Source organism: Callospermophilus lateralis, chromosome 6, assembly GCF_048772815.1.
Source record: "Callospermophilus lateralis isolate mCalLat2 chromosome 6, mCalLat2.hap1, whole genome shotgun sequence".
NCBI classification, from domain to species: domain Eukaryota; kingdom Metazoa; phylum Chordata; class Mammalia; order Rodentia; family Sciuridae; genus Callospermophilus; species Callospermophilus lateralis.
In genome coordinates, this window is record NC_135310.1 from 40631529 (window position 1) to 40654251 (window position 22723).

Sequence of the window (22723 nt, forward strand, 5' to 3'; positions counted from 1 at the left end):
TAATCTAGTCAATTGTGACTACATCTCTAACACATTACATAAATGTTTAAATAAATATTTATTTAATCTGACATTAAGAAAAAAGATAATTTTGAGAAGAGAATTTGATGAATTCCCTTTTAATTTCCCAAATCAATAAAAAAGCAAACTGTTCTGAGAAACATTAACCCTAACCTTGGTTTAGTAAGTTCAGTATTCCAAGCAACACTTAAACTTTACCCAAGGAAGAATGGGAAAAAAAAGTGTGTGTCTGTGTGTGTGTGTATCTCGAAAGAGTTGTTTTTCTGTAAGCTCCACAGTTCTGGAAAAGCTGTGATGGTATGGACCGCCTGTTTCCTGATTAGATTTTATTTTTAATATTTAACTGTTTCAAACATTTAAAAAAAACTATAGATAACAATGTAACAGCTAAATAGGGACTCACCACACATATTTAGTTATGTTAACATATTGAGATATTTGCTTCAGAAATATTTTTGAAGCGATAATTCTTGCTTTGTATAATGCTTCCTTTGTATATTTAATGTTTCTTGACTGTAACTTCCGGCTTGCTTTACACTCTTGCTTGCCTCACATAATCAGGTAAAAGGGCCTGGATTTTTTACCTGCATTTTAAAAGTTCATATGTTACAAATATATACTGAGGTTTCAGAAGTCTGGCCTTTGGAAAAATGGTGTTTTAACAATTTGAACTTCATTAGGGAAAAACATAGTAGTGCTAGATGTCAAAATCTGGCTAACTGGAGAATAACCAATACTAATTAGCTAATAGTAAACCTTTTGAGTCAGATGGATGACTTATTAACTATTCTTTTTTTTTAAATTATTTCTTTTGTAGTTATGTATGGACAAAATGCCTTTATTTTATTTGTTTATTTTTATGTGGTTCTGAGGATAAAACTCAGTGCCCTCACACGAGCTAGGCAAGTGCTCTTCTACTGAGCTACAGCCCCAGCCCTTATTAACTATTCTTAAAGATTCCTTACCCACATTCTTGATGGTTTCATAACTGTTTTTATTTTTCATGATAGTTATCATATTGGGCAATACTATTAGGCCTTTAGAAACATCCAAAGGGTATATGCTACTACCTGAGACATATTTAATAATAAATATTCATTTAAAAGTTTCTCTTAAAAAGTATGCTGAACAATAAAACTATGTGTGGCAGTCATTTATGGAAAGGAAACAATGAAATATTTGTTTTGTTGCTTTCCTTTAGTTTAGTCAGTGGTAGATTACTCTATTATTTAAAGAACTACAATGGCTGGGCCAGGTGGTACACACACACCTATAATCCTAGTGACCCAAGAGGCTGAGGCAGGATAATAGCTAGTTGGAGGCAAGCCTCAGCAATTTGGTAAGATCCTATCTTAAAATAAAAAGGAATGGAGATGTATCTCAGTGGTAAAGTGCCTTTGGGTTAAATCTCCAGGACCCAAAACATATTTTTTTTTTTTTTAAAAAGACAATTGTAATGACTGGGCACTTTAGTTGAGGAATTTTTTAAAATTTTCAAATGAAATACAAATTTTTAAAAACCATATTTGCATTTGAAAATAGTAAGCATAAGTTATATAACATGATTTTTACCATGATTTTAAAAAAAATATTGAATTCTCCACAATTAAAAAAAATTCAACCAGGCATGGTGGCATATGTCCAAATTTCCAGTGGCTTGAGAGGCTGAGGCAGGAAGATTGCAAGTTTAAGGCCAGCCTCAGCAACTTATTGAGACCCAAAGCAACTTGGTAAGACCCTGTCTTAAAATTTAAAATATTAAAAGGGATGGGGATACGGCTCAGTGGTTAAGTGTCCCTGCATTCACTGTCCAGTACAAAAAAAAAATTACTAACAAATAATAACTTTAATAATAATGGAGAGCTAAAGTTTAAGTGTGTGTGTGAAGCTGTGTACATGGTATTTATTTGTTTTATCTTGTATATTACTGTTATTTTTAGGTGTTCATGTAACTCAGATTTTAGTATCTCATCAAACAGTCTCAAAATGAATTTTTTTGCATGAAAATGAACATATTTCATATTTTCAACAAAATTTAATTTCCTTACTTTCTTTAAATTTATTTTAAACATTAAATTTTATAAACTAGATTTAGTTTTGTTGATAACTAAGTAAAAAAGAAACTCAATATTAGCACAGGTTTTCTATAGAGTAAGAATATTATAAAAATTATTTGTAAGATAACAAATGGTGTTTCATAACTAACTGAGTCAGATGGATGGCTTATCAACCATTCTTTTTTAAACTTTCTAATACAAAATTCTGTATTAGAAGGCAATGACATTCAAATAAAATGCTAACCACAGTTGATCTTAATACAGTAACAAAAAATTTTCATAAAATGTTTTATAAATAGGTAACTTCCAGAAATGTTTGTATATGTTTACCTTAGTATGAAAAAATCACATTTATGAATAAGTATCTTGCTAATAAATGTGAGAGAAAACTTTTAATACTTATTATCTGTCAAAAATGAATTATAAATAATAATTTTGACTTCTTAGCATAAGTCAATTTCTTCATAATACCATACCAAGTATCAAATTGGTCTTTCCACTTGAGAAAAAGGTAAAAATCTCATTATGGGAGAAGTAAAGGAGAGAAAAGAATTACTCTATTGAGAGTACCAATTAAATGAATTTTTAGATAATCAAACTCTGCTTGAATGGGCAATTTGTAAATAATTATTTTGTAGTTATAGGTGAACACAATATCTTTATTTTTATGTGTTGTGGAGGATCAAACACAGTGCCTCATGCCTGCTAGGTGAATGCTCTACCTCTGAGTCACAACCCCAGCCGAACGGGCAGATTTTACAAAGACATAATCATTTAAAACTCATCAGTATGGATACATAAATTTCATGAAAAATTAGCAGTAAGATTAAGTAGCTAAGAAAAGAGACTCTTATGTATCAAAACTTAAAATGTGCTTAGATAGAAATTACAAATCAGTTGGTAGGAGAATTATTTAATAACCATTCCAAGATGGAAAAACTAGTTTCAGTACTCAATGTATAATAATCACCAAAATAAATTATGGGCCAATTAAAGAGTTCAAATATTTGGAAATCAAATGGCTTAAAGACAGGAAGTAAACAGACCTTTATTATCAAACATATGAATAATAAATGATTAAGTTTAGAAGAAAAATATGTATGAAAGATTTGTAAATATATAAAAAAGGTGTGTGTCCAAAAGGTAAGAGAAAGGTATATATTGTAAAAGAAAAATTTGAAAAAATTTAAAAAATATATATGCAAACCTAAAGATAAGGATTAACCTAGAAATAAGGACTATCAAGTAAAAAAAAGAAATAAACAAACAAAAAACACTATCATCTGAGTAAAAAGGAAAATATGTAAATAAAATACACCAGAAAACATTTTCAAATAAATAGTTCACATAATTTGATAATGAAATTTATGCCCCAACCTAGGCCACAAAAATAGGCAAAGGATATGAACAGAAAACTTTAAAAAGGTTGTATTATAAACTACAAACATATTGTATTTTAAAAGAATATTTATATTCAGTTCATAAGAAAATGCAAAATGTGAGAACAATGCATTTTAAAACTATTAAATTTAAAAGAATTAAAGAAGTGTTCACACAGAAACAAATCCTCAAAATTTTTCTCATAGAATTACAAATTGTTTCATTCCTTTTAGAAAGCAAATTGGCAGTACATGCCCAAAACTAAAAGCACTGATATTTAACCAATAATTCTACCTTCATGCATGTTTTAGAGGTTCAAAACTTGGAAAGACGATACATTCGAGATAAATATCATCAACACATAATATACAGACCCAAACCTAAACCAGCTGTGGTGTAGAAAGGTAAAATAGTCACACAAATATTACACAGTTAATGAAATGTTTTGAAAACTGCTTTAGAATAGTTTGGGCTGTTAAATGAAGAAACTAATGTATCAAATTATTGGCATATTTTAGATAAAACATTACAAAAAGTAATTCCAATGGGGCAAAAACCCCCATTTGACACAGTGAGTAGATTAAAGTCCAGGACTGAATACTCTCCCTCTTTGCCCAAATTTCCAGCATATGTTTTATGACCTTTATAAACAAAATGATTATTTTAAAATCAAAATCAATTACAATTTTGAAATTAAAACATAATATAACTATAGTAGGATACAAAAATATAAATATACTTTGCTCACAACAAAATTTTACATATATTTGATTATTATTATTAAAAGCATTTATATGAAAATAAATAACAATGGTTTTGTCCATCTGAAGATAATACATGAAAGTTTTGTTTTACCAACACTCCTACCACCTTCCTTTTTTATATTTATAAATTTTAAGAGATATATTTATGGAAAGAGCCTAAGCAAGTAAAATAAACATGAATTCATTAATTTTATCTCAATTTCTATCATAAATATAGAAATATTTCATGGGGGGAACATAATTTTAAGGTCCAACAACAAAAATCAGAATAATCAAAATCTTTTAAGCTGCACCTAAAAGAATAAAAAAGTTTGCACTCATAAACACGTCATAAATCGTGACTTAGATGAATATAAATTTCATAAATGTGAATTTGACCAGAAAACAGGTTCTCAGCTACAATGTAGTCATGTAAACGAATTCCCTGGCTCTTTTCCTTTCATCTATTTAAAAGGTAATTCTTCTTAAAGCCCAGACCATGGAGCTATTTCTACAAGAGGGAATCAGCATGCAGGCTTTCTTTTAACTGATTACCTATATTTGTCAAAACTGTGGGAGGTTATTAGTGTGCTCAGAAAATTCCTTATGTTTCATTGCTTTTTCTTTTACACACGAGGGTCGCTTTAATGAAGGGATTGAAGTCATAAGCGTATGTTTTTATGTATGACTTCATTTCAATCAGAATTTCCTCAAGGCATAATGCTGCAGTATTGTTCATTCAGAGAACAGTCCCAGAAGGGCTGACTGGCAATTGTTTTTTACAGTTTTCCAGGGAGATATAAAGTATACGTATGAGCAAACTGCTAAGTAGAATGACTTAACAGCACTCAAATTCCCACTAGCCTGTGGTTTAAAATTGAGCAGTAGCTTCAAATAAACTCAAAAGGCAAGAAAAAAGGAAAAAGGTCCTCCTTTTAAATTGTTTTTCAATGGGACGAAAAATATAAGGGTACTGAACAATTGATGCACTGAGCTGAAATAGACCTAAAAAAAATAATAATAACTGAATGAATTTGCCTCCTACAGGGAAAATAGACAAAGCTTTAGCTCACACATCTCTATACATCATTTTTTACAGAGATGGTTCAATTAAACTACTTCAAAATTTCTTCCAATTGTCAAAAATACAACATTATCATTTCATGCTATACATTTTACTTACGGTATATATAAAACAGTATGTGAATTTGGAATAGTAGATCCATATATTAGTATTATTCTCAATAATAGGATTTATAAAATACTTTTACTACTTCAAATTGGATTCACAATTATTAAAATTTTAAGTATTTCTGATAATTTGAATTTCACTTATCTGTTCTAAGTCTCCAGGAAAGAAGGATTTGCAGAGTTATTCTTAAAAGAAAATTAAGCTCAATTTGGATATGATAACCAAAAGTAAATTTGGCAACAGATAAAAACCACATATGGTAGAGTGTACATATATACACGCATAAAATTTTCTAAAGTAAGTTAAAAAAAAAAACTTCAACAGATCCCTATCTTATAAGAACCGTTTTTTGTTGTTGTTGTTGTTGTTGTTGTTGTTTTTTTTTTGTTTGTTTGTTTGTTTGTTGTTTTGGCTGAATTTACTTGGAGATCTCTCTTTAGGAGGATCTTCCCTTGCTATTTGCATGGCTAACTTTCAATATCCAGGTTTCAGCTCAAATGTCTATTAACTCTTGATTACTTGAAAGATAAGAGGGAAATTAAAGTGGGATTCATAAAATCCATAAGTCCTGATTTTGAGTATTAGTGTCTACCTCGAGAGATATACAAAGAAATGAAATGATCAATTTAAAGTAATCCTAAAGTGATACGCAACGGCCAAAGGACAAGAAAAGCAAAGGACGGTAAGGATTCAAAGCCTGCATAATTACTTGGGTAGGGATTACAGTAGTGTGGCAAGCTAGAAATGATACGTTTATATCATTTCCAAACTAGCTTTTCCTCTTAATTTTAAAAGAAAAAAATAAAGATTTTGATGTTTTAAATTAATTCAAGTAGTCTCCTTAAATTTTGTAACGTAATGCAAATACATAATAACTCATAAGAATATACCTTGTTTATATATAAAATGTTAAGTTTAAGACATGATATATTTTTCTCTTCTAAAATGAAACAGCAAATACTCTTTCTCCATACCTGTGTTCAGATAATTATAAATATGATTCACTTCAATATCGTGGATATTATTCAATTACATTCAGACGTACACATTTCTTCCCTTTCTTCCAAAAGGTCATCTCACCTTGCACTTTGGACACTTCTGGGCATTCCTCTGCCCATGCTCGATCTCGCTGGCCCAGTGACGCAACAGTTTATCTCCTTTTTTGTACTCCTTGCAGTTAACACCTTCATGCCAAGGAGAGTGGCACTTGAAACACCAGATGAATTGGCAAGTGGGGCACTGGATCTGTGCAGAGAAAAATAATATTAAGTACTAGTGGACAGACTGAAAGAACAAGAATGGAGATGCTTGGGAAGTTAGCAAAAGTGTTACAATTTAAAATGCCTCCCTCTCAACAAGATTAGAGACGGAATAAGACATGAATATTCTGTTATTAAAAGATGAATGAATTGATTTAGCAAAGATGATGTGGCTGTTCATAGACCACACTGGAATTCAACACTTGGGAAGTTCTAGAAATCAAATTGCCTTTATGAACATCTCCAGATGGAAGCACTGAGTAAAACCTGATGGTTCTCAATGCCCCAGATCCAGACACTTCTGCTCCCTTTAACTCACTTTTCCCTTCCATCAATTTCCCAGGTTTTTCATTCTCATCATAACAATGACTTGCTTCACTTTATGAAATCAAAGCCCCGCAGATACTCATCACATGAAAAACACACTAACCAATACACTGCTATACTAACCATCTGCTGTGAAGCAGCATCCAAAATAATGGGTACTCTTGGTTTGCTACCAATCTAAGGAAGCTAGCTATAAAAATAATGCAAAAAATAAAATAATTAGAAATGTATCAATATAGTGACCCTGTGGCTTGTATTGAGGAAACCCATCAAAAAGAGATCTTCATGCCATATCAATGTTTATATCAGCACAATTCACAATAGCTAAACTGTGGAAACAAACTAGATGCTCTTCAACAGATGAATGGATTAAAAAAATGTAGCATATATACACAATGGAATACTACTCAGCAATAAAAGAGAATAAAATAATGGCATTTGCTGGTAAATGGATGGAGTTAGAGAAGATAATGCTAAGTGAAGTTAGCCAATCCCCTAAAACCAAATGCTGAATGTTTTCTCTTGATGTAAGGAGGCTGATTAATAGTGAGATAGGGAGTGGGAGCATGGGAGGAATAGATGAATTCCAAATAGGGCAGAGGGTTTAGAGGGGAAGGGAGGTGGCATGGAATTATTAATGATGGTAGAATATGAAGATCATTATTATCCAAAGTACAGGTTTGAAGACACAAATTGGTGTGAATACTACATATACAACCAGAGATGAAAAATTGTGCTATATGTGTGTAATAAGAATTGTAATGCATTCCACTGTCATACATAAATAAAAAAAGAGGTCTTCATATTTTCACTATGTGGAGGTGTATATGAGCATCTGTGTCTTCCACTTGACATGGAAATGTTTTATCTGCCTTCCTTTACCATGAATGGCAGTGGAGTATGCCACCCTCACAGAGTATTTATAGTCCTCACTCTCTAAAGTCATATAGACATACTGGACTTTCCCCAGCCCCATTTGATTAAAATGAATTATCACTTTGAATGAATGAATTAAAGTGATTAAAATGAATCACTTTGAATGACATTTATAACTTTTCTTCTTTAGGCTCCTGCATACACTGTAGCATGGGTGAATGTACTAATGTTTTGAAGACCAATTAGAATTTCTTTTGGTAAACTGTACACAATATCACCACTTGCTTCTTTGGATCACCACGTTTTGATAATGGAGATTCCACTACATAAATTAACTGACAATTACAATCACAGCTCTTCTGTTTATAACTCAAAGTACTGAAGTTTTCACTTACGTCAAGTATAAATAATGCTTTCCTACACAAATGTGAAAATGCAAAAGTACTTCTGTTTTTAACTTTGGATAAAACAATAGAAATTAGTCATTAAATTAAAAAAAAACTTCATGTCTTTTTAAAAAAATCTGTTAAATGGGAATATTATGCATTATTTATTTTTATCTTCAAAATAATCCTACAAAGTAAGTAGGAAGGTAACATAGCAGGTATGTGTTAAGAAGAAATTTAAATATACGTTTGTCTGACTCCAAAGTCAGCACTTTCTAACTGTGCAGAAACACTTTCTCACACTCAGCAGTGTTCCTTCTTTAATAACTGACAACTTAAAACATAGTAGTCAAAGATTGTTAAGTGGTTAAACTATTCAGTAATTCAAAATTCTACATGAATCCCAATGAAAGGTGAACTATGAAAATCCTTTTCAAGATTTTCATATAAATTAGAAGTTTCCTTGGATAGAAAAAAAAAAGATCTCATGATTCAGTTATTTAAAATAACTGTTTTTGCCTTTTTTGACGACGAATATTAAAATAAGTCATTTTTCAAAGAAGAATGAGTTGAAATGGGTGTGTTTCAGAAAATAAAATATTATGTTTATTCCCTTATGTCATTGAACACTGAAGAACAGATATTACTATCAATGGAGCCTTCCTTCTGAAGACAGTGAATGAAATGCAAAGAAAAAAAATGATGTCACTTTTCCTCCTGTACCTACCAATATGTCAGGAAGACTTGAATACTTAATTCAGTTCTCTTCTATTAGATATAATCCATGATTTGAAATTGCTGGGCTCTAGTATCATTAAATAAATGTGTAAAAGGCCTCTTTGGTTTTTTAATCAGTCTTAGATTTTATTTATGAAGTGAATAGAAATAAAACTTTGAAATGGACTCATTCTATGAGTAACAGACATTATTATAGTTCAAGGATCCTTGTGAACAAATGTTGAACTCACGTCTTTGGATCTCCAACAAAGATAATGAGAAGTGTGCAATTCTCCCAAGGTACCAGAATGAAGGAATCTGACATTTGGTGTCTAAACTAGGCATGGTGACTCTCAACTGCTTGGGATAAATAAGTCCTACTGCATGTCCTACCACCCTTCTCACCAACAAAACAGAACTAATGACAAACTGACAGGAGTCATGCAGCAAGCTCTCAAGTGAATATGAATAAGGAAAATTCATACTCAGCTGCTTACCATGCTTTGGATTAAAATTATGAAAAGACTAACTGCCAACTTAAACAACACTGGTATTTAGAAACTACATCTGAATTGTTTAAATACTGACTTTTTGGTCTAAAGATGCCTTATTGACCTTAACTATATTCAAAGATTGGCCTTATATAAACACATATAGACCTCAACACCACACCTTCCTTCACACTTTTATTCACAGTTATTCCCCTCATGAAATGCCACCTCACAACCACAAGTCTGCCACATGGAGTGCCTTGCCTTCTGCATAGTCATATTCATACAGAAGCAGGAGAAGAGGGAACATCAGCATTGCTTAAGAGCTTGTTAGAAACAGAGAATTCCTGAAACCCCAGAACCACTGAATCAAGAGTGCACATTTCCACCAGGTCCTCAGGGGATTCATATGCATGCTGAAGTCTGAAATACACTCTTCTATACCAAGTGACCCATGGTTTCGTCCTGTACACAATTTATAGAATCAGGAAAGGCCAAAAAACATGTATCTTCTGGTTGGCACGTTGGCAAACTGCCTAAGAGGCAGCTGCCATGAGCTTTGTCCAGCAGAGGTCTCATTGTTGAATGTAGATTAGCCCAAAAAGATTTTTCTCTCCTGAGAAGTGCAATGGGGGCACATATACATGCTGCGTTTGCCAATGAGAGAGAGAGGAGCCGAGTGTCCACAGTGAAGATCACTGGAGAAGGAAATAGGCATTGACTTGTGGTGAGATGACAGAGGGGCTCTCACACCACCAGAGAACTATCTGCTTCTCCATGAGGCCTCCCTGGGTGGCTGCTGAGACTGATTTCCTGTCCTTCCCACTTCCTGTGGTGCATTCAACAAACCTCACTCATTGAGGCAGGACAAGAAACAGCACATCTCTACTTCCTATCTATCACTGGAAAGACTACCATTAACACAATCTGTGTCTGTAATCTTATCCTAATAAAATTTTTCTTACTTCAAGATATCTTCCTTATTCCTCCCTATGAGATGCAGTTCTCTCTTAGGGAATTTACGTTGGGCAGGTAGATATGCAATCTCCTTAAGAGTCTACACGTTTATTGAGGGCAAAAGCTGGGTCACATTCATTCTGTATTTCCTGAGTCAAGTAACACAGACCCTCTGACATATGGTGGACACTTCGGTAAGTTATTTGTAAAGTGAATTAAATGAATTCAAAGAAAAACCAACATCTCTAACTTAGAAACAGTAGCTGAGATGGCATTACCATTTCTTAGATTCCCAGATGATGTTTACTAAATATTTTTATTAATGTGCTAACCCTTTTTACACATTAAAATACACATTGGGCAGAGGGTGCAGCATGAGTCACCACTCAGAGGTCTCAGGGCACACGTGTAAACAAAAAGTGTTCCAATGTAGGCTGAACAGAGATATCACTTCACCAGCTCACCTCTGAACCTTGATGAAGTGTCCAATAAATAGGGTCTAGTAAGTACCTACAGTCTGGGCTTGTCTGCCAAAATATATTGTGATTCAGAAATTTCTTATATGAACCGTATAGAAATTACAGGTGTCGTGCTGGGCATGGCATTACAAGCCTGGAAACTCAATTGCACTGGAGCTAAGGTAGGAGGATCCTAAGTTCAACACTTACAAACTGTTTCAAAATAAAAAAAAATACAAAGGGCTAGGGATGTAGCTCAGCTAGAGAGTGCCTCTGGATTCCATTCCTCAGTATTAAAAAAATCACAGCTGTCAGGCTAATTTCCTAAAGAAACTAATCAATACAATAAATGACTTGGAAATCTTACAGTTATAAAAAGTTTAAGAACTGAAGATGCATTTCCTGTACAGGAGAAGATGTAAAAGAAGTGTAGGGTGTTCCAGAGATGAGAAAAGGAGTCTTGATGCACAGCTTCAAATACCTGTAAGGAAGCCATGTGTTCCTTTATAATATCAAATCCTAAAGCTGAAGCACAGCCATCAAAGGAGAGTCCCCACATAGGAAAATGGGCTCGACTCCCTGCCTTGCTCTTATTCCCTGGGAGTCCAGTGCCTACCTGGGATCTCTCCCTGCATAGGAGCACAGTTACATATGGGCTCCACAAGGCACTGTTCCTTAAAAGAGATACCAGATGTGGCCAAGTAACCCTTGTGTTAATGTCTCACAGCACAGCTGAAATTGGGGTGAAAAAGGAAAGAAAAAACTTTTCTAAAGTTTGGGGACCAAAAGCACACATAACAATTCAGGGTAACATATGACAAGATAAGGTATATCAAATTACAGTGCATATTTATATAAATAATCTTATAGACCTCCCTCAATATTCTTTTCCTGGCTCCATTTACATATGTAACACATTATTTATTGCATAATACACCCTCCTGGCTTTTATTTTTAAGTGACAGGCATTCTCTTCCAGGGCAACACATTGGAACTTGGGGATGGGGTTCTCTGCAGTGTCTCCCCTGAACGTGAGAGTCAATGTTCATACCAGTCCACCTGGAATCATCTTTAAGCACCTACAGATTCTACAGAAAGGTAGAAATACAGAGGGTAGTAGACAAAAAGTGCACAGACCAACCTTCTTCCATAGCATCTTCTGAGCATTTTATAATGAGAATCTGACTGGCTAACTTCACTCCCTTTCCAGCTAGGCAACAGAGAGAAATGATTCTTCCCTTGTCTCTTATGCTGAAGACTCAAGGGAAAACAAGATGAATCGAACAAAAAGAGAAAACAAAAACGGTAGTTCTCAACATTATAGGCCAATGTGTAGGCCCTATAGGTCTTAATTATTACAATTATCTAGTTGTTTTTTTTTTTTTAAGAGTCAGATATAGGCTAAAATATTAGATGCATTCCAACATTCAGCTATGGATAGAAGTTGAAGCCCAAGCAAAAACTCTGAAAATATCATGGCCAGTTCGCGTGTAAAACAAAGAAAAAGGTTAGAAAACACCTCATTAGTGACTAAAGGGAGAAATGCACTTTAATAAAATTTAGTAGGCCGGCATCAGAGCTGGGCATTAGACATTTTTTCAAAGGGAGATATAACACCCCCTTTGTTTAACTGGCCTCTTTAACTGGACTAGACGACTTGTCTTTATCTCCCTCATAAATCTATGCCAGCAGCAATCATTCAAGAAACTACACTTGTTTTCTATTGTTTTCTGACACGGATGATGCATTAATACCAAGAGAAACCAGCATGTGTCATAAGCTAGACTGACCTTGCAGAGCTGAATCACGGACCGATTCTCAAATTTGTAAACACTGTCAATTTAAAGTGATGGTGTCAGGGAAAAACAAAAGAGCAAAGGAGCACACTAATCACAATTTCATGGGCAAGCTTTACACATCTCTATATATGAAAAGAAATTCTCAAATCATTTCTACCAAAGAAAACTTTAGCACATTGTAAAGCACACCAATTAAGGACAACCTATGGACTCTATGGTGTTCTGAAAACCCTTAGAAAAATTCTTTTACTACACAAGGAAATAACACATCTGTGCAGTTTTATAAAATGTGATTTCTACCCAGAGGGCTTGTAATTGTAAGAGAATAAAAGACTGCTAAAGATATAAGGTCAGAACAGAGAGAGTTTCTCAGGGATATTTTATTGGTTCTTTTCTTCCACCTTACGATGAGTCACAGCTCCTTTGTGTAAATGATGACGGTTCTGCTTAACATTTGTGGGAAGAACAGGAGGAATTATTATTAGTTTTGCCTCAAGGAAACCATAAAGAGAATTGCCTTCACCATGTTCCTGTGTGGAGAGGCGTGACCTTCAACTCTCACTCCAAAGCAGCCTACGCTTGGGATGGGAAAGGAACCTGGAACTGCACCTATCACAGTGAACTCCTGAGTGAAATAACTTAGTGGCTTTTAATCCTGTGCAACCCTCTACCCTCCCCTCTCATCCACGAAGAACAACAGGACAACTATCACTGCTCTTTCCCCGAAAACCATATGCTCTTCATTTTCATGACTTCCTTGTCAAAATTCCTTCTCTTCCACCTCAGGGTTGATGACTTCTATCAGGTCACTCCTGAACAATGTTTCATGACATCTATTTCTTGATGCCCCCCAAAGTCTTCAAACTTAACACCATTAGCATATCTCAAACCAAACCTTCTTCCACTCCCCAAAACCTTCTTTCTTCCTCCAGACACAATTTCTTCCTTGCTTTATTCCCACTGCGCACTGACCTCTGTTCATTTTGACTCCCTACTCTTTTCTCCATAGCCAGGGATGCTCATTTTGCTCCCCTTGCCTAAATGATAATGAGCATTATAATTTTTAGCATGCGTTGAGCACTTTATGTGTCAGTCGCAATGCCAAGCACTCTATATGGGTGACTTCATTATATTCTTACCAAACTCTTAGGACATGGATATCATTACTGTTCCCATTGAAAGATGTGAAAACGGTACTCAAAGTTACAGAGCTAGTATGTGGCAGGCTGAGAATTTAAATCTAGTTTGAAACCACTGCTCTCACCCAACTTTCCTCTTCGGTCAATTCAGCATTTCAAGGATTAGTGTGTTTGCCCTTCAGTGATTTCCTTCCAGTCTTCCATGTCCTTTCTTCTCCCTATACACTCAGAATTTTCCATCTACATTTATTACAGTGCCTAATGTTATTTACATATAGGACAATTTATTAGTTCCTTCAACAGAGGTATTTGGAATGCAAACTCCACCGGATATGGTATTGTAGACTGAATGGGAATGAAGTAGGGAATGAAGCAAGTCAGGACCTGGCCTCTTAGAGACTAGTAAGGGAGACTTAAAGCAATAGGCATAGATATATGCCATAAAATCCTAGATGATAGTTGCTATGGAGAAACACTTTGGATGTGGGTAATATGTCTGTCTCTAAGCATCACATGAGCACATAACAGTCACAATTATGTTTTTTTTTTTTTAATTTTTTTTTTATTTTCCCACCACTAATGTGTTTCCAAATTGATGGGCAGTTGGTGTTGCATTAATAAATTTTAGGAACTATTTAGGTTAGAAATTAAATTTCAAATTGGAAATTGAAGTCAACCTTGTAGAAATGGGATCATAAAACCTTTTGTCATCATGACGTGAGTTTCAGAGAGAAGACATAAATATTATGAATGAAAGAATAAAATTGGATTTGACCAGAGGCAAGGCTGTCTCAATGTAAATCTCTCAATTCAGGAATGTACTTGTTTAATTTGATATAGTATGAGTTGACAATGTTCAGAACACAATGAAAAGCTCTATTACTTGAAATTTTTCCAGTTGAGGTTGCTGAATTGGTGCTTCTAAGGATAAATGAACATGAAAATGAGTTCTGGTTACTGCTTCTTGATTGTACTCTGTTCAACCTTTTCCCATCTTCTGATTACACAATAATTAACAAGTGGTCTTTACAAAGCTATGCATGAAAATGAAATCCCCAAATATAATATTTTAGATCTCAACCTTCATGTGAGAAGCATTTACTCAGCCATAACATTTTCAAACAACTTTAGCCTACTATATTAAATGCTTCTAAATTTTCAGGAAAAAAAAACAATAATAAATGCTCAAAAGATAACATTAGAACAAGATACTGTAACTCAGTGACTCAAAAGCAGTACCACTGGGCTGGGGATACAGTTCAGTGGTAGAGCTCTTGCCCAGTATGTGCAAGGTCCTGAGTTCCATCCCCAGCACTGCCCCCAAACAAAACAAAACAAAACAAAACAAAACAAAAGCACTAGTACAATTGAGATAAACATTACAAGGGATTTATCAACAGTTACAAAACCCACTTAAGGATATAAACATAAGGCAGTTGCCTTAGGATGCAGCTTGTTGCATTTGAGTACTTGAATTCACTACTTTTGAAGTTATGATAAGCTATAACAGTTTGGAAGTGAGTTCTGTTTTTGGAGAAACTGAAGTTAAAATTTAAAAAAAAACAAAACAAAAAAAAAAAAAAAACAGCAAAACGAAAGATGTCCCTGTTCACCACAAAGAATAAAGACCTTAGTGCCAGTGTAGAGTACTATACTTTAACCATGAACGTCACAGGAGTTTGCTGGAGTCAGAACCTTCCCTGCCTATAATATCCAGACAGGTATGGGCATATAAATCTGGTCATGTTAATGTAGAGCTTAGAGTTTAATGATGATAAACGCTATATAAAGGTCACACTAAAAATAGTACACATCATAGACCCAGGAAGTGTTTGAATCATACCTACAACTGTGTACAATGTAGAAAAGGGGACTTATCCCCACATTTGGTGGTAGTTTTACTTTGGTTGGAAATGGCTTTATAGTTTCTTTTTATATTGTGCTATAGCTTGGATCTGGAGTGTCTCCCAAAGGCCCATATGCTAAAGGTGTGGTCAGCAGCCTGTGGCATTAATGGAAGGTGGTGGAACCTTTAGGAGGGAGACCCTAGGGAAAGGAAGTTAAGTCTCTGAGGACATGCCCTTGAAGGGCATTTTGGGATCCTGGTTCCTGCTCTTTCTGCTCTCTTGCCTCCGTAAGGTAAGCAGCTTTGCTCTACCACCCACTCATCTCCATGATGTCTGCATGGCCAGAGGCCCAAAAGCAATGAAGTCAGCCAACAAGATCTGAATCCTCTGAAATCCTGATATATCCTTGTAAGTTGATTATTTCAGGTATTTTGCCACATGATAGAAAGTTGACTAACACATATTTAGATTTCTATCCCATACCGCCCCCTGAGGATTTTAAATACTTTATTATCACTTACTATGTATTGAATTTCTCCTCTTCCCAGAGCAACTTTACATTTCCTGTGCTTATAAGAAGTAAACAATTGCATCTGCAAGATTTAATATCTTGATCTATTTGCCCCCTGCTTCTCTTCCTAACCTATAACCCACTGACAGATATCAGGGGATGATCATTGGGAAGTGTTATCAGGATACCTTTGGTTCACTCAAAAATCATACACATACAGGATTTTATATTTGCAGTTTTTCCATATTTCACTCTCAATACATGTGCACTGTGATAAGTAAGGCTCATTACAGCATGATTTCAGATGAAATAAGACTTATAACATTTTATGCTGCTGTAATTGTATCTAAATGATCCTTTTACTCATTTAATAAGAACAATACATTTTGACATTATTCAATTATTCCCATTTTGGTTCAATTATGTGTACATTTTGAATATCACAAATAACCTCACTTATCTCTATTCTAAACATAATTTAGAAAAAAGTAAAATGTCCTATGTTCTAAAATAACAAATACTTTTAAAACTACAAGTTTCCTGATAAAATCACTTAACATACAATTGGAATATAAGTAAATATATTTATATAAATATAAATAAAGACATATAGTAACAAAAAAGTATTTCATATCAAGTCAGTAGTCAGTATCACTGTAGGGTAATTATTTTAGTCTTACATTTTTGTAATGTCAATAATGATATTTCTTATAGAAAATTAATGAGATTTTCCCTAACAATTATACCTAAAAGACACTAGCTTACATAAAAACCAGAAATAAAAATATTAACCATGAGAGTCAAGCAGTTGCAAAGACCAGTTAGTCACTAAGAAGCTCTGACTAACTCAGGAATACTCCAGCTCATCATTGTAAAGGCAGAAGAAGGTACTTGCTAAACCACACCAGGGTTCCCTCAAAGCCACAGGAAGAATAATGTACAGAACACTGCTTCCAAGACTCAAAACATGGGCAAAAGTTACCTTAAATGGAGATGATTTCGAACAGCCTTTGAAACCACTTCATCCTGCCATTTACTGTAATAACAAGGATGAAAACTACTGCCACAGCCTCATTAGTTTTCTGCTTCATTTACTGAAAATGTTCCCTGTTCTGCTGACTAATAGTCACCTGGTGAGGCTCAAAACTCTGCAAGACAATTGTTCTAGGGTAGGCCTGGGGGCACCTGTGCATCTTAAAAACTCTCCTAGCAGTTCTACAATACTCAGAGCCATGAGTCAAAGATTCCTCCCACAGCTGTTGCCTTGGTTTCCCAGCCTTCAGTCTTGGCCTCCTGTGACAGCCTCTGAATGCTGCCACAATGATCTTTTGTAATGCTCATGGAATTAAATTCAAACTTCTGAGCATAGTGTGGAAGACTCCATAGGACTGCTCTAATCTACCCGCCAAACTGCTCTTCACTATTCTTTCCTCATTGTCTCTGCAAAGCTGCCTCCTAGGGCCTGGCTTCAGCCTCTGCACCTGAGCTCTTACTCACCCCTTGCTCTGAGCTCTGAAATGCTCTCCACTCTGCCTGGACCCCACCTCCTCAGTGAAGCTATTCCTGACATCCTAGTGCCTAGCTTCCTGCAAGTGTCCCCAAAGCACCCTATATAAATAGGTGTGTGTGTGTGTGTGTGTGTGTGTGTGTGTGTGTGGTGGGGGTGGTATTTGTTCTTTTCTAATCACAGTGAACTGTCATTTTAGAGAATATGTCTCCTTTTATCTTCTGTTATAGTTTGATTTTTAAGCAGCCCCTGAATGGTAACTAAAGACTGGCTCCCGGGGGTGGCACTAGTAGGAGTTAGTAGAGCCTTAGGAGGTGGGGACTAGTGGGAGGTCTTCAGGTTACTGAGCCTGTGACTTCAAAGGAGATTGTGTGACCTGGTCCCTTCCCCTAGCTCTCTCTTGCTCCCTAATCACAAGGAGAGTCCCAGTTAGTCATGGACTAAATCCTCCAAAACTGTGAGACAAAATAAACATTTTTTCTATAAGTCAATTATCTCAGTTACTTGTTATACTGACAGAAAACTGACTAACACATCTTTATTAGATTTTCTGAAGTAGGGACAATGTCACCTTTACTTTTGTGTCCCCTAAACTTAGCACAATGCCAAGCATACACTGGTATTCTATATTTGTTGAATAAAAAATGAATAACATTTTATATTATTTTCCTTTAATAACGAGTTAGAAGAGATTTTCACTGGGACCACTAGGAAACTCAATATCAAGCTCATAGTTTTTTTAAAAAAAAAAAAAATCCCTAGTATTAACTTGGTATTGGTAATGGTAATGAGTATTACTCTAATAAAGATTATCTTTCCAACTGTATTACCAGATGAATTTTCAACATGATTAAAGTCAATAAAAAAATCTTTAATTAAATCCTCAAGAGTGCCATCTTAGCATCAGTCTCCCCAGACCACACATTTTCAGAATCACAGGCAATGTATGCTCACCTTCAGCTCCGGGAAGGGAAGGAAGCCCACTTAATGCCCACCACAAGTTGGCCCAATAGGGCTGCTCCCATCATGTGACATCTAACCCACAACTCTGGTGAACATGCTTACTTTATATTTGCTTTCTGATCTTGAAGGGGTGGGAATATGTCCTTTTTTCTTAAAGGTTGTAAAGTGCTTGCACTGAGGACACGGCTTGGTGCTGGAATCAATGCGGCCAAGTTCCAAGAAGTACTTATACTTGATGGAGTCTTCATGTGTTAAGTTATAGACAACAGTTGTTTCTTCCAGGAATTCAAAGCACTCTGTGATAGGGCATTTGATTTCTACTTGGCCAAGTTGTACCTGTGTGAAAGAACAGGTGGTATTGGTTATTAAATTTCTTTCTCTTTTTTGCATTAAATATTGTTATATCTTGATTACAGTAAAGGGTTGTCTGTTATTTTTAAAGATAACAATGAGGGGCAATCACTTTGATACCTGTATTAGGCAGTTCCAAAATAATCACTATGTTTCCATACTGATTTATTATTGGATGTTTAGTTTTCTCTGATCATATTTGTGAACCTAAGCCGCAGGCTTGCCAACAAAACAAATTTCAACCCCATCCTAGAAACACCATGATGAGCCAGCATTCACACCCTGTGCCAATGATAGGAACTGCAGGGTGAGCCACATTCAGACCATGCGCCAACTACAAGGTGTTTCAGATGTCATTACTGTAGAATATTTCGGCACTAAACTTTAGGCACATTTTACTTTAAAAGGACAAAAGATATTTTGTAAAGTATATTACGCAATATATCTTGTAGTTTGAAAATCATTGCCAAAAAAATAACATTTTTTTTCTGATCCTTCCACCTGGCCTCCACTTATGATTTTAATTTTACGTTTGCTCCTATGTCTCCAGAAGCTCAGGAGCAAGGAAGAAAAATAAATCAAACACAAAGGTGCAAAATAAAATTTAAAAAAATGGCTATTACTGATGAAATTCACAAAATGAATTTATTCAGAGGAACACATGTATTTAGCATTTTGTACAGGATACTAGATATGGCTAAAGTTGAAAATAACAGTAAAATTTATTAAAGCACAAAATGTGAAAACAACCAATTTTTGAAAGCTGAAGGAAATAAACAACTTTCAAATAAGATGGGCTAGAATCTCTCCTTTATTAGTGAATAGGAACTCCTCTATGACATAATAATCTTCTTTGCCCTTCCTAAAATAGCAAAGGCAGGCACTGAAAACTCCACATGGCAAATGATGATTCTCCCTTGTGTGACTGACATTCTGAGAAATAAAAACACATCCACCTGAATGAGAAACGCAAACCCTAAAGGCCGAGGCAGGAAGGGGAGGAAGCCACAGGCTCTGTGGGAGAAAATCGTCACAAAGAGCAATGAAACTTTGAAAAGCCTAAATTCACAGTAACTTTGAACTTTACTGTTTATACTGTGCGAACTTGAGAAAAGTAGTTACAAAGTTGGAGGGTGAAGGGTGCATGAGAATGACACGTTTTTAATACCGTGAAGGATATGAGCAAAAAATGATACAAAGTGGAAGGGTCTGAGGAAGAGAGTCTGACTTTGAGTAAACCCCTGCACCACTACGGATCTGACGAAAGTACAAAATGATACTTATTTGATGCTACTACTGTATAAAATGTGGTCCAAAAAGCTTTGTTTTTAAAATAATTACCCAGTTTTTTAAAATTCTTTTTGATGAGTCTGTTTACAGACTCAAATTTTTCTATTATACATTGTGGTGTTATCATGGTATACTGATTCCATTTTTTTTTTTTTTTTTTTTGGTACTGGGTATTGAACTCACAGGCAATTAACCACTGACCCACATCCCCAGCCCTTTTTTGGATTTTATTTAGAGACAGGGTCTTGCTAAGTAGCTTAAGTCCTTGTTAAGTTACTGAGGCTGGCTTTGAACTCATGATCCTCCCGCCTCAGTCACCTGAGCTGCTGGGATTACAGGTGTGCACCACCACACCTGGCCTCCACTTATGATTTTAATAAATTATTTTAAGACAGCAGTCCTCAAGAGAGTTCATGTAGACAAAACTACAAAACAAGAAGTCTGGCTTGATGAAATATATAACTTAAACATTCAAAAATGATGAAATATTTCCCCTTCAACATTCTGTTGACATTTTTGAAGGCCAATCCTGAGCCTCCTACTAGGTTAGGGACTGAAGCTTCACAGGTGCCCATTGATCAAGAGGCAGTGAGGACAGAGTGAGTGCCAACACCTGGCACGATGAGCACAGGTGTCAGAGGACAGCATGGGGAAGCATGGGAACCTCGCCTGGGGAGGTTCAGAGGAGGCTTCTGGGTAGAAGGGAGGCTCCAGATAAGATCTTAAGATCTGTGAGACTTGGCAAGCAAGGGTGAAGGTATTCAAGCAGACCGAAAAAACGGCACAGACAAAGGCCTGGGGAATACAGCAGAGCACACAGAACAGGGATGGCCATATTGTTCCCATCCCTGAACCCCATCAACTTAAACAGCACATGGGCATGCATCTGAATTTAGAGATCACCACCTTAGCGGGGGGATTAAAGATGCGTAGGAAGAATGGCCCAAGTGTGTGAGTATGGAAAGCTGAGGCTGTGCAGATGAACTTGGACCAGAGGATGAGAGTAGAATTGCTACCTTGGGAATCTGCCTTTTTGTCCTAGAAAACTAGAAAACTATTCCATTTGTAGCACATGAGAGTTTCTTTTCATTACACACCACACACTGCTCACTTCAGTCACTTTAAGGGCTCCTTTTTATTGGGGAGCAGTACACTTTATTGGTTTTGGAGACGGAGTTTTCAATTCCCATGTCAGTGTTCATCCAGACTCCCTCAACCTATAAGTTTATTTATTTTATCTAAATACATGATAACCATTGATGCAGCAATTTCACAGCCATCTGGGAATAGTCATGTCTTAGGGAAATGGAATGTAGTTTAGGGACTACCATCTTCTGCAGCTCAAGAGACCAGGCCATCTTGTCACTCGTTCAGCAGTGGGTGCTTGTCAACCACACAGGGCTACCCCTCAACATCCAACAAGCACCTTGTCTTCTATTTTGATGTTTCTCAAATTTGTCTGTAAACTCATTTTATTTCCCATAGAAAATTCCTCTTTGCTTACATACTCTCCTATTGACTATTCCAAACCTTCTCTTCCTTTCAAAATCCCTAGCCTACCTTATTGATCCAATAGCCTTACATAGTATTTTATTGAACATGCAAAAATCAGATGCATATTCTCCTGTCTTCCCACTGCCACCTTTATCAGTGTATCAACTTCTGACCCCATCTTTTCTTCCTTGTTTCCTTGAAAGCTGAAGGAAATAAACAACTTTCAAATAAGATGGGCTAGAATCTCTAGAAGGCTAAATCTACTTCCAGGACAACTGCATACAAATTGCTTGAAATGTCTGTTGAGAATTCAAGTTTCTTGGCCAACTCAAGACCTACATATTCAAGGTTGAAATTATTGTATTTTGGGTTTTTTTTTTTTTTTTTTTTTTAGTATTTTTTTCTTTCCACATTTTTTTTTTTTTTTTACTGGTACATGATAACTGTACATAATGATGGGATTTTTTGTTACATATTCATATGTGCACACAATATAAGTAAATAATTTGGCCCATGTCAATCCCCAGCACTTCCCCCTACCCTCCAGACTTCTCAGCTGTGGTCCCTTTCCTCTACTGATCTCCGTTTGATTTTCATGAGATCCCTGCCCCCCACTCCCATTTCCTTCTTTCTCTCTAGCTTCCACATATGAAAGAAACATACAATCCTTGACCTTCTGAGTTTGACTTATTTTGTTTAACATGGTCTGTAGTTCCATCCATTTCCCTACAAATGACAATTTCATTTTCAGAGTTGGAATTCTTTCCAAGAAGCCAATAATTGGTGGTCTGAAAAATCACTCTCATAATATTTCCAATCTCTCATATTTCTTCACACTAACACTATCAGCCTTTTTCATGGATAGTGTCATTCATGATCTGTCTGATCTCTTGGTTTCTATATGTGTATTTTTTTTACAAAATAATTTTCTCAAAAGATCACTGCCAAACAAAATATC

At 35.5% G+C, this 22723-nt stretch overlaps 1 protein-coding gene across 3 annotated transcripts in view; it reads right to left on the reverse strand.

Annotated features, from left to right (window-relative positions):
* Rnf217 (ring finger protein 217) overlaps positions 1-22723 on the reverse strand; it is a 122936-nt gene that overhangs the window by 21374 nt on the left and 78839 nt on the right. For all 3 annotated transcript variants that reach the window (XR_013091616.1, XM_076858288.2, XM_076858289.2), the window contains exons 2-3: positions 18733-18966; positions 6474-6638 (exon numbers count right to left, since the gene is read on the reverse strand). Coding sequence is in view for 2 of the 3 variants with exons in the window: in XM_076858288.2 (XP_076714403.1) it covers positions 6474-6638; positions 18733-18966 (399 nt within the window). In the remaining variant the exon portion in view is untranslated. The remainder of the gene's footprint in view (positions 1-6473; positions 6639-18732; positions 18967-22723) is intronic.